The sequence below is a fragment of the Bolinopsis microptera genome, chromosome 8, assembly GCF_026151205.1.
Source record: "Bolinopsis microptera isolate Bmic1 chromosome 8, MBARI_Bmic_1.0, whole genome shotgun sequence".
Taxonomy (NCBI): domain Eukaryota; kingdom Metazoa; phylum Ctenophora; class Tentaculata; order Lobata; family Bolinopsidae; genus Bolinopsis; species Bolinopsis microptera.
In genome coordinates, this window is record NC_087079.1 from 7,086,416 (window position 1) to 7,099,812 (window position 13,397).

Genomic DNA, 13,397 nt, shown 5'->3' on the forward strand with positions numbered 1-13,397 from the left:
GTCAAGTATCAGTTTTAACTTTTTCTTAGTATCCAGGAAACACTGATTCAAACTTTGAGCTAGGCTGTATCGTTCACAAAATGTCTGTGTTGTGAACCGCTGATTTGTGACGTTAAATTCAAAGAATTCTGTTTTCTCGAAACATGTTGTTCCCTTATTTATGCCATTTCTAGATATATAGTAAGTGCTTGCCGGTGCAGCAGCTGTTTGTTACAAATATCAAAGTTTGGAAGTGTCACGGTTCGTAGGAACTAAATGATATATCTCGATTGCCCATATTTGGGACATGATTTTCTTTGTTCGACTGTATTGGTCAGTACGGACGTCGATGAATATTAAATATTCGTTATTCTCATAGAAATATTCATAATCGTATTCTTTTTCCATGCTAGATTGCTCACAATAAATGAAAAATAATCTATATCCAGCTTTCGTGTCTCGAATTATGCGTCATTATTCTTGTCAATGTGTGTATTCAAGGAGGATGCATTAATCTTATCTTATCGTTCATTGCAACTTTAAATTGGTTCATAATTCGATTTCAGTGCTTAATTTCCTACTCGAGATTACTCGAAAGAAGGAAGAAAGATTTCCCGTGAGTTATCACGTGTCTTTATCACATTATATTCTACACATTTTCTCATTTCTTACACTTATTTTCTCATTTCTTTGCGTTTTTTCTTTTTTCATTATTTTCTTTGCCGATTGTTGCAGAGATCACCGCAGTTCGTTCAATGAATTGTACAATTAGCAAAACAAAGTTTAAACATGTGATACGTGACATGCACAGTGTGATGCACATAATTATAACAGCGTTATTAAGCTGCTCTCAACGTCAACATTATCTCTCGTTTGTCATTCAATCGTGTTGTTGTTTCTGCTAAACACGTATTTTAAATCGTTCTCAAATGTCATTATTTCAGTGAAGTCGTAATCTTCAAAAAAACTTTCATTTTGCTGCCATAATTTCAGTAAAACAGTAATTCTCAAAATATTACTATATTACTAATTTCGCAGGACTCATGATCGCTCCATCAGCCCGATCGTAGGAATGTCCTCAACCATGGTAAATGGCTTCCCTAATACTCTCTGAATCTATGATACTCGAGTTCGAGCGAATCAAAAATTCACTAAACGCGATCGTATCAGAGTTTGATTTCGATACTAAGCTGCTGGGTAAGCCTCGCACGGCCGCCCTGCTGGGATCAGCTCAGTACGAGCCCAGCATCGTCCTCTCACCTACCAGCGATGATATCAATACTTTCTCTCCTGATCTCTCTTTCCCTGATATCCGCAAGAGGAAGAAGAGTTCGGACCACAATGATAGACTGTACAAATCGGAGAACGATATTAATAAACTGTTTGAGATTCTGAGTTTGAAGAATAAAGCAGAGGAGTTGAAGAGTGGGAAGTTGAACCGGTACAGTTTAGGAAGTCAGCTCCAGTTTAACGATCTTAACTCCTCATCTGATACCTTCGTGTCGGAGGGAAGTATTGGTTCCTTTACTTCTCAGCCGAATATCACAGACGAGGATAGAGTTGATGATACCCCAACTCCCCAAAACAATGGAGGATTGCTGGAGGACGATCACGAGGACAATTATACTAATGACTCTCATATTAATGACTATAATAACTCAAATGTAAATAATTCTAATGAGGACAATACGGCGGTCAATAATTCTGACGGAACAGTTAACTCCTCCGGAGAGACTATCATCCCAGTAGATCAGGAGTATGACACAACCTTCGTGTTAGGTAGACTATCCGAACAGTTCCCAGATAAGTGCGGTATTGAAACTGAGGAGGAGAGTCTACATAACAAAAGTGCTGCCAGCCAGTGTGATTTCAGTGAGGAGTCCGACCAGGAGGAGTATGTTGAACCACCTCTAATCTTGCTGGATGGGAACTGTTCTGACACCTTGGAGACCGGACTGAGGAACCTCACTCTGAAACCGGAGGACATGTCCTTCCGTTCCAAGGCTAAGATGTTCGAGGTGTTCCAGGTAGATGGAGTGACTTACAAACGTCTTAAGAAAAAGGCAAGTTCAACAGGTGACCTGGAAGACCGTCCAGCCTCTCCGGGAGAAGTTGAAATTGATAGCGCTCTTGTTGAACTTGACAAGGTTCTTGTTGAGGAATCTGCTCAGGAGATTTGTGTTGAATACCACGACACAGAAGAGGAAGATGAACCCTTTATACTGCCTGAATCTCTAAACGCTGATATGGCTCGCGCTAGAAAACGCAAAAAAGTGAGGATCAAGCCGTCCCAGTGCTACATCCGTCACCCTTCAACTGTTATGGAGGAAGGGAACTATCCCTACATCTTGTGTCCAAAGCACTTACAGGACGGTGGTATGTCTGCTACGGTAGAGAACAATTGTCCGCAGTGTACAGATAATGCTGCTGCTGAGTTCGGAATATGGCCTCTAGTGAATGTGATGGAACAAGCACGGGGCTCCACTGGGTTCCTGTGTGGACTGAGGGGGAGTAGTCTTAGTCTGGCTGATAGCTACTATCAAGGTAGAATAACTTCTGGGGTGTGGGAAGGGTAGAAAAGTCAAAAATTAACTAACCATGTTCGTTGATCAAGAAGAATATGATTTGATATTATGTTTTTAGGTGCCATCGCTTTTGTGTGATAACATTACGTCAGTCCAATTCGTGACTAACAGACTATTATTTCAGCTCTGTCTCCGCAACCGTGTCCCCAATCTAGAGGGTATGCGTCCTCTATGCCCTTCCTGGACGCTGAACACTATGTGGATAAGGTAAATGGCTAATTCCATTTTCTTCAGTGATACTTACACTCTGTATCATTGTGCGACAGGTTGAAGGTTGTCTGTATTATTTTTTCCTACCTTTTAGTTCCTAGGTAGTACCTTAGTTCCTACCTTTTAGTTCCAAGCCTCAACACAAACCAAAAATATATGAAGATTACAGCTTAATTGTGTAGAGGCCGTTGTACGTGATATTAGTATTATATTGTATTCGTAATAACCCCACTTTTCCCTCACAGAGAACGGGCCTGTCCCACTCTCCAATGAGCGAATGTTCCAGAACCACGAATACCTCCCGGATCAGCCTTGCGAAACGAGCGATACACAACTCTCACCGTCACAACTCGGACGACCAGAGCCAACATGGTGAGTCCAATGTCTGCGGGCAGGAATCTTGTAAAGTTGTGTCGTGTTGGTGTCACGTGTATGTGTATTAATATGTATCATCTTGTGGTCCGATGACACTGCTGCGGCATTGTTCACCACCCCTGTGGCACTGTTCACCACCCCTGTGGCACTGTTCACCATCACTGCGGCATTGTTCACCTTAACTGTGGTAATGTGGTTTTACTCCCCCGGAAGTCGGAACTGCTGTTACGCAGTTGTGGTGATGGGCCTTTCATCATATATCTTTGAAATATCATGCAGGGGACAGCGTATTCACGTCATTCCATCCAGTTCAACGCAAAATGTAGGCTTTTAGTCCTGAAAGTATAGCTTTTCCGCCGACTCGGTGTTTATCATAGTAGTCACCACCTACAACTAGTAGAAGTCGTAGGTGGTGACAAAAATAGGCAAAAGGAAAACGAAAGAGAGGAAGCACATTATTTACCAGCTTGCTTCTATGCGACAAATATTAATATGCATAAAATTAACTATTTAAAACGAAAATCCAAAACAGTGCCAGAGCAGCTCTCCAAAAATACAAGTACACTCTGCTTTCTCTCCACAAAGAAGCAAAAATTCAATACAAAGTAAGATTAAAAAACCGATAGAAAGAGAAGGAATTTTACCGTCGGGCGGCTTTTATGTTCACAGTAGGGACGGCTTAATGCTTCACCAGTGGGCGTGTCCGGATACGTACCTTCACAAACAGGGATCTTGATAAATGTTGATGAGCTGATTCTAGGTTATGGTAATTCTATAATCTAGGTAGTATTTATAATTTTATACTACCTATTAGTAGTTACGCTCCTGGTATCTGTCTTTGTTTCCGTTTGTTAAATTTGTCACATACTTACATCAGGAGAGTGTAGAATGAGTGTAAAATATTGGTCCCTCCCCCCTACTAAACTCTGATAATGCAGATATCGAGAGAGCTGTTATTGTCTCTATCATGTAAATGTAATGTGTGATTAACTGTTTATCTCATTGCCCATTCCCTGTGTGTAGTTAGTGGTATGCAATAATGTCGTTCCATTATTCATTGTGTCATATTTTCAACTATTGTGTAAACAAATGATTAATTGATTAACATTAAGATTAATCTAACCGCCTCCCTGAAGATTACACACATTTCTCTTGAGTTCTGGGTACTTCCCGATTTGTCGCCCGACAGTGGAATTTTTGTCATTCTTTGGATGGTAATTACATTTCAAGCCTGGATGATGCAACGATAACGACATTTATTATTTGCAACACTTTATTTTACCCTGCGACCCTTTCTACCTCTTGCCAGATAACCAGGAAATTATTGTTTGTAATACAGATAAAAATACCGCTGCCCGTTTCTTTTTAACTTTAACTCACGGCTATCTTTAAAAGTTTGACAGGTACAATTCACTTCCTCCCCGAATATATTACCTGCTCCCAGCTTGTTCGCATTAATCAGTGATACTGTGGGTAAAGTAGTCATATTACATGCTGCAGTTTTACTTTCCCCGCTGCTTAGTCTTACCCTCTCACGATACCGCCACTTAAAACCCAATTTTCACATTGTTTTGTTGTGCTGTCTTTCGCTCTAAATTTATTAAAAAACGCTTCTGTTTTTAAGGGTGTTAAGTTGTTGTGTGGTTGTTTTAAAGCTGATTTAAATTTGATTTTCAGTTAATTTTTAAAATCTCGACACGGGTCAGGTCGGGAATCCCCAGAGTTGGTTTTTAGTTTGTTTGCTCTGTGGTTAGTTTCGTGTTTATAGAAAAGTTTGTCCGAAAACGCTTTTCGGTTTATCAAAGATGTATCTAAATTTAAGCTAGAGTTCATCGACGCTTTGTCTACAGTTTACGTAAAGGTTGTTGATGATTAATAAAGCTTGATAATAGTTGCAGAACGTTGTTATCATCTAACTATCAGTTTAGCGATCATTCCTTCAAAGGACGGGTTCCTGCTAGTTCCTTTAGAGGATGGGGTAGTTGTGGCATTTTCTTCAAGTTGACATCATATCTTAAATTAGCGTATATAACATTAAATATTTGTCGCACCGAGCTTAAAGTTAATTAAAAGTATATCGGAGATTACATTAACTTGATCTAAAATTGATCTAAAGTTGGTCTAGAAGGAGTAGAATGTTAGCGGGACTGCTCCCCCTTCTACTGTCAGCATGCGACTCACTTACATGGATCTGACAAACCTCATCATTGCCGAGAAATGGCACACCCTCCGGTCCAACTCAAGTTGGTCAGGTTCGTCTACAGTTGATCTAGTTTTTCTAGAGTTGGTCTAGAGTTGGTCTGAGGGTAGTTTGTTTAAGTCATAAGTCGGGCATGTCTCATTGTGAGAGTGGGAGCTGGCTGCATCCGTACTTATTAGTAATGAGTTATCACATTACCTGGGCACTCAGGTGTTTGGAACTGTGCTAATCATGCTAACACGTGACACAGTATATCTGGATGAATAGCCACCACACCACGCTAACGACCTAACGTGTGTACCCTAAACTAAACACCACACTAACGTGTGGACTCTAAACTTAGAACCAATGAAAAACATCTTACACATGATGTTATAAGTGATTGTATCTTGTCCACTGTTGAGGTTGTGTAAATGTGTGTAAAGTGTCCACTGAAATTTGTAGTTATTCCTCATTTGATTTCCTCATTATATCAGCAAATTAAGTATCTAATTTTGTTCCCTTCTAACCCTCCTTCCCCCCAGGTTCCTCCCACCAGGACCACATAGACCTGTCCCACATAATGCAGATACTAACCACCTCCACCAACGGTAAACTCCTCAGCACTGCAGCTGGGTGTCTTCAACACATGGCTTACAACCACGACCATATGAAAGGGAGAATCAGGTGGGTTTTTTATTTTAAAATTCAAATAAATTGTAAATCAATGTATATTACAGTTACATTTTGCAAAAAACATGCTCTTCTCTGTGCCTGTTTTGTGTTCCATAGATAAGGCTATTTATGGTAGAGTTGAAATGTTAGGGAACTCAATAACATCATTGTGTTATCTCTAGTCTCTACCTTAAAATTAAATAGCGCTTATCAAAACCAAATGCTCGAATATTCGTGGCAACTGTTTTCATGTTATAAACGGTTGTCACGGAAATTTGAGCATGTAATTTTTCTAAATTCATTCTGTTATCTGTCCTTTAAATAGCGCCTATAAACGGTTGCTACGGAAATTTGAATATTTGTTTTCTCTGAATTTTTAAAGCCGACTGTTCGCGGTTGGATCAAATTTCAACAGCTCAAAGGTTTTAACTCAGCTCTAACCATGTTAATAAGCCTCTCTTCAAATTAAATCAGATTGCGTCAAGTGATTTGAGCTTGAAGAAGCTGTTCTTTTTCAATCACCTTATCGCACATGATAACCTAATCCCGTATAATATAAGAAAGCTTCTGACCACAAGTCTCCTCAGGGATGTTGGTGGGATCCCCATCCTAGTTAGACTCCTGCAAGCAGAGGAGGAGGTTAGTCTCTCCGCTCTGGGTGCTCTCAGGAACCTGTCCTTCGGTCAGCAGAACAACATCAACAAGGTTCGTTGGAATCTTAATTTTTTAAATCTTTTCTATATTGATATCTTTTAAATATCTATAAGGAATGTGTTTTGAATTGATTTCAGGAATGATACAAGCCTAAATAGCAAATTTTCGTTGTTAACTTTTTAAAATAGTTCTTTCGTAGCGCGAACATGGTATGGTTATTAAACTTTACAAAAATTCTCCGACAAACATAATGAATTTTGTTTTTCTACGATCGCATCGATATTCGATAGGTTCACTGTTTATGGTAACCACAATAACAATAAACCGGCGTATGTCCGGCTGCTTGTTAATAAGTGTCAGGTCTTGTCACCTCTGTGCGGTGTCAGTCAGTCTCTTCCATAGTGTGTATTAGGCGGGATCACATGCCCATCTCTATTGGCATGATGCCAGCTTGGTATGATCACGTGACTATGTTATAGGACCTTGATCTGCTCGCTAAATTGAGCTATCTGTTAAATGGGATCTCAATTAGAGAAGGTGATCTGCTATATGAGAACTGTGATTAACATGCTGCAAGTATAAAAACCAGAAACACTTTCATCGAATTATCATTCATTCGATATTACATCTTCTATCTTAACAACTAAAATAGTGTGAACAACTAACTACAACAACATCTCTTATCTTAACAACATGAGTTCTTTCGAAGAGTACCTGAACAACTTATTTAGTCTGTCAACTCCTCCACCCAACCATCTCCCTAACTATCCTACACCAGTTTATCCTACACCAGTGTATCCTACACCAGTGTATCCTACACCAGTGTGTCCTACACCTACATACCCTGTACCTTCTTACCCTACATCTTATCACTCTCTTGGATATTCCTACCTTTCTCCTGGATCCTACTATCCTGGTTCCTACCTAACTTTACCAGCTGAGACCCCCTACCAATACAGCATCAGCCCAGAGATTACCCCTCTGAAACCACCCAGCCCTTCAACCAGTCAGTACTGTAGTTTCTCCTCCACCAACACTTCCACTCTGGAGACACCTACCTTCACACCGGAACCTGTAGCTACCTCCACTCCTGCATTTCCTCTGTCACCTAATCACGTCACCCCGCCCCCGACTCCAGGAAAACAGCAGATTAGCTCACCTCCCCGCTTCTTCTTCCCTCCAGACTTCTCCCTCCCAAACAGTGGTAACACGGAGGAAGTGCCCAGTGGAGCCCCACTCAGCAAACAGACCCCCTCCTCGTTCGGTAAAACTCAGAGACGGAGACGACACAGAACAAAGTTTACCATCTGCCAGACGTCCGCCCTTGAAGCTGAGTTCAGCGTCTGTTCCTATATCTCGGCTGAAAGGAGGAGAGAACTCTCGGAGGTACTGGGGATTAAGGAGCTTACTATTAGAGTGTGGTTTCAGAACAGACGGACCCAGGAGAAGAAGAAGGAGAACAATCGTCCTACACACTCATCCTACACACCTAGTCCTACACACTCATCCTACACACCTAGTCCTACACATCTCTCCGGCTGGTCGTCATGAACCAATATTGTGTAATTTTGGGATATATTGCGTGGATATTAAATGTTGAATCTTTATTTTATATTGGTGAATCAAGTTAACATATTGAATTAATAAATGTCATAATTTGTCATAAAGTGCAAGTCTCGCCATGGAGCCTCCAGCCTCATTACAGTAAGTTTCGCTTGACAAGTAATCCCCGACCTCATGACGTCACAACTCAAATACTCTCTCAGCTAATGGAGTTTCTAAGACTTTGTAGCACAACATGACATCACCAGAGCCATTAGATAATGTCTTGCAACTGTGGATCCTTCCAGTGCCACTTGATGGTATTTTAGCGTGTTACAAATTGTTGGCATGCCAGACATCTATTATATTGTTTGTTTCGTGTGGAATTTAGCTCTATTTTCCGTGTTGTTTGTACTTATGATTTTAAGTTTAGATCAGAGTTCAAGTGAATTAATTTTGTTAGTTCTTTGAGATAATATCTCGTAATCACTTTCCCCATTTGTAGATTTGTGTATATTTGCGTAATTATATCAGAACTTCCTCCCCCTCTGCGATTACGTAACATGCGAACGGCCTATTTCCTCTTCGCTCTAATTGATACACCTGCATAAGATATTTGTAATAGCTTATTCGATTGTAAGGGCACGGGATCTCATTATTGCCACAAAGAGATTACGTAGTCAAGGATCCCCTATTGCTCAACATCTTCCAAAATACTTCAATATAGCTGCAAAAATATATGACGTAATATTAGTTTTTATAACTCTGATACCTACACGTATTCATTCCACCACTCTCTCTCTCTCTCTTTTGCTTCCCGAAATAGCGTATCTTGCGATTATAGCTGAGATAATGACACATAATTATCTCATTATGTCATTATCTCCAACTCTCTTACAGATAGCTAGTTGCTCCAGACTTAGCATCTGTCTTGTGTGTGTTTTATGTTGTTCTTTGTGTAGTGTGTGTGTACGCCTCTTAGAGTTCTTGTAAAATATCAGTTACATTGCGGAGGTTACTGTTCTCTTTCCGTCGTTCTAATCTATAACAGCCACTGCGAAACAGCATCCACTGTGAAACAGCAGCCACTGTGAAACAGCAGCCACTGTGAAACAGCAGCCACTGTGAAACAGCAGTCACTGTGAAACAGCAGCCACTGTGAAACAGCAGCCACTGTGAAACAGCAGCCACTGTGAAACAGCAGCCACTGTGAAACAGCAGCCACTGCGAAACAGCAGCCACTGTGAAACAGCAGCCACTGCGAAACAGCAGCCACTGCGAAACAGCAGCCACTGCGAAACAGCAGCCACTGCGAAACAGCAGCCACTGCGAAACAGCAGCCACTGCGAAACAGCAGCCACTGCGAAACAGCAGCCACTGCGAAACAGCAGCCACTGCGAAACAGCAGCCACTGCGAAACAGCAGCCACTGCGAAACAGCAGCCACTGCGAAACGGCAGCCACTGCGAAACGGCAGCCACTGCGAAACAGCAGCCACCGCGAAACAGCAGCCACCGCGAAACAGCAGCCACCGCGAAACAGCAGCCACCGCGAAACAGCAGCCACCGCGAAACAGCAGCCACCGCGAAACAGCAGCCACCGCGAAACAGCAGCCACCGCGAAACAGCAGCCACTGCGAAACAGCAGCCACTGCGAAACAGCAGCCACTGCGAAACAGCAGCCACTGCGAAACAGCAGCCACTGCGAAACAGCAGCCACCGCGAAACAGCAGCCACCGCGAAACAGCAGCCACCGCGAAACAGCAGCCACCGCGAAACAGCAGCCACCGCGAAACAGCAGCCACCGCGAAACAGCAGCCACCGCGAAACAGCAGCCACCGCGAAACAGCAGCCACCGCGAAACAGCAGCCACCGCGAAACAGCAGCCACCGCGAAACAGCAGCCACCGCGAAACAGCAGCCACCGCGAAACAGCAGCCACCGCGAAACAGCAGCCACCGCGAAACAGCAGCCACCGCGAAACAGCAGCCACCGCGAAACAGCAGCCACCGCGAAACAGCAGCCACCGCGAAACAGCAGCCACCGCGAAACAGCAGCCACCGCGAAACAGCAGCCACCGCGAAACAGCAGCCACCGCGAAACAGCAGCCACCGCGAAACAGCAGCCACCGCGAAACAGCAGCCACCGCGAAACAGCAGCCACCGTGAAACAGCAGCCACCGTGAAACAGCAGCCACCGTGAAACAGCAGCCACTGTGTGTTATCGTTTACATTCCATTCTCCAATCTTTTCAGCGTACTTTGTCCGGTGTGCTTGCTACATATTTGGTTGGAACTACATCCTTTCAGCACATTTCATGCTTGTCCCCCTTAGTCTGCTAATTAGCCCCCGTTTCAACCCCGCCTGCATCATTCAGCACCATTCAGCACCCCTATATTACACGTACTGTTCTCTATTCTTGTATGTGTTATTCCAGTGCCTCATCCGTCCACTAAACATTCCACCCGGCCTAAACATTATAAACATATCCGAACGATACATGATGTATATTCTATTCTTATACAAATCAAATTCCACTGACTACTCCACATTCCTCAATGTCCTGCCATGCCCCTCTGATCAGATTATCCTCATTACCATAACCTCTCTCTCGCCTTCTCACTCTCTCACTCTCTCTCTCTAGTGCTTCTAGTGTAGGATCTGAGATTTGAAATGCTGTTACTTCAAATCCGATTAGTTCTCCGGTCTCATTTTCTCTGCATGTTCCGGTGAATTTGTTGTCAGATTTGTAGCTACTACTTTCATTGTGCCCGCTTATTATTATTGTTTAGTTGCTTATTTTTATCCGTTGACCCGTTTTTAAAACCTCGTGTTTATTTTAATTTCTCTGTTTTGTAATATAACTCTCGTGATCATTAAGGTCTGCACATTCTTTTCCCATGCATTAAGCCATGCTCATGGTTCCTAGTTGGCACAAAATCAGGACATTTGGTGATGATGAGTTCACTTAGTACAGATGATCTAGCCAGATAAGTAGACTTTAAACGATGTCATATTATTTGGAATACCTCCCCACAATACTGTTACTTAAGTAAACATGTTTTTTTACACGATGTTATTTACATTTTACACACCAAGTTGGCATGCCAACTGCCACCAACCTCTCACATCTTCTTCCTAATTAGGCCCTCCTACATTGTTTAGATTTTTGTGAGTTCTGAATTTCTTACAGTGGGTCGTTTGCGGCCGCTTTAGTCAATTTGTGCCATTTTTCATCGTATTTTGTCCGTGATCACCTGATTTTGGCTGTTGTGCTCGCTTCTGAGCTCAAGCAGGAATTTAACAGGAATTCCGAATTAAGCAGGAATTTAACATGAAACTGTCCGATGGAACAATTTAATTGAAGTTGTCTAGACTAAATATACAACATCTGTAATGTGTATAGTAGTGTACGCCACTTGTAATGGGGGGGGGGGGGGGGGGGGGGGGGGTATCATGCACTTAGTAATGGACGTGACGTTGGGGTGACGGGTCAGATATGTTGAAATATGGCGAAATCTGTACGCCATTTTCCGTCCTCTGACCCCCAGACTAATGCGCTAATATAACTCCACATCACGGCATTACACATACCTGATAATCTTAAATACTGATAATCTGAAATACCTGATAATCTGAAATTACACATACCTGATGTTAATATGTACCCCACTATCTCTGCAACTGCATATTATCATAAAACTGGCTACATTCCAATCCCATCCTGGTTCTCACCCCCATTGGCTGCCCCTCCCCACCTGACCCCCTCCCTGCTTCCTGATTGGTGCTCACACTGCAGTGACGTCACGACACTGGGGGCAGCGTAACGTGATATCCGTTATCCAGCCTGGCTTTCTGTTGATTTTAATGAAAAGCCAGCTGGTCGCTGTTATCCTCAGTTTCTTGTATCGGTTAGTCTATTTCTTTCTTTCTAATCAGGCTGCAACTGTTTTATCGGGTGTTCGTTTTATAGATAAGCTGTGTTTGCAGACTGCAAGAGTGATGGGTATTTATCGAGGGTTATTTGTAGATTTAATATGAACTGCTACTCTAAATTCATAATCTTTACCTATTTTGTGGATAGCATATTATATTGATTTGATTTGTCTGGTGGTTGATAGTTTTATTTTAGTAACTGCCATCTTGGATCAGCTACTTCTCGCCCGTCGCGTCGGTAAACTTCTTGCTTGAGTGAAACTGTTTAATTTGGAAACTTGGAGCCGTTCTTTGTTAGATAAGGCACCAATCACCAAGCGGAAAATGTTCATAGTTACGTTCATGTACTACCCACCTCTCTGCATTGCACAGTTCATTATGTTGCGTTATTCTGTCTAGCTAATTGAAAAGTAGAGATAAGCGACTGCAGCTCACGCCTCACAGTGCACTAACTGAAGACGATACTCGTATATAGTATGACAAACAATCTAATAATAGATTTTTAGAAATGGAAAATTTATTCTCTTAAAACTAGGCGTGGTATCACTGGTAAAAGGCTAGAGCAGCTGTTGTCCCAGCTGAACAACGTTACCACCCTCACATTACGTAAGTGAGTGAGTGCCCTGCACATTGACGCAGTCACAGAGTACCTCATTGTTTCATCTTCTTTCTTCTTTCTACCTTATATGTGGGGCGTGGCGACCTCCCTTGCAGAGAACCTGCGCTCTGTAGCTGCTTTTTGCATTTTCTATTCGCTAAATTGGCTGTAGTTTGTAATACTCTGCAGTCTGCTATATGTTCATTATATGCAAGCCTCTTGATTTATAACGACCCACAAGATCATTATCCCGGGAAGCAGTGAGTAAACACTTCCTCTGTACAATTCAACAAATTACATTATTTATGAAGGAGCACAGTATTGCTGGGGCACTCAAAAGCAGCTTCACCCCTTCTTCACTTCTTCAAGCTCTTAACATTGCTAAATAACCAGTCTGTGATAGTCGCTAAATGTAACCACTCTCTGCAGTTCTCATTTCTCCGTGATACTACAACATCTCCTCACCAGATGTTGAACCACCTGTTCGCTCTATTCTAAACAGCCTCTCCTCGCTAACTCCAAGTTCCCTTTGTCTGCTCTGGTTAAGTCCCATTACAGTACCAGGTAATTCCAAGTATAAGACCACTCACAATCCACAGCAGGGTTCTTGTGTTCTCGTGATAATTACCCAGCTTAGCACCTCTCTACTCCGACTGGTTAGTCTTATG

The 13,397-nt window shown here is 42.4% G+C and overlaps 2 protein-coding genes across 7 annotated transcripts in view; both read left to right on the top strand.

Annotated features, from left to right (window-relative positions):
• LOC134819525 (plakophilin-2-like) overlaps positions 1 to 13,397 on the top strand; it is a 98,644-nt gene that overhangs the window by 76,897 nt on the left and 8,350 nt on the right. For 5 of the 6 annotated variants that reach the window (XM_063829498.1, XM_063829500.1, XM_063829503.1 and 2 more), the window contains 4 exons: positions 2,689 to 2,771; positions 3,020 to 3,146; positions 5,874 to 6,015; positions 6,591 to 6,708. In XM_063829498.1, the coding sequence (XP_063685568.1) occupies positions 2,689 to 2,771; positions 3,020 to 3,146; positions 5,874 to 6,015; positions 6,591 to 6,708 (470 nt within the window). Of the gene's footprint in view, positions 1 to 994; positions 2,524 to 2,688; positions 2,772 to 3,019; positions 3,147 to 5,873; positions 6,016 to 6,590; positions 6,709 to 13,397 lie in introns of those variants that run through there. The other variant, XM_063829497.1, reaches the window with a different exon arrangement.
• On the top strand, positions 7,351 to 8,208 carry LOC134819787 (homeobox protein ceh-13-like). Its single transcript, XM_063829929.1, has one exon. The coding sequence runs from the start codon at positions 7,351 to 7,353 to the stop codon at positions 8,206 to 8,208; it is 858 nt and encodes a 285-aa protein (XP_063685999.1).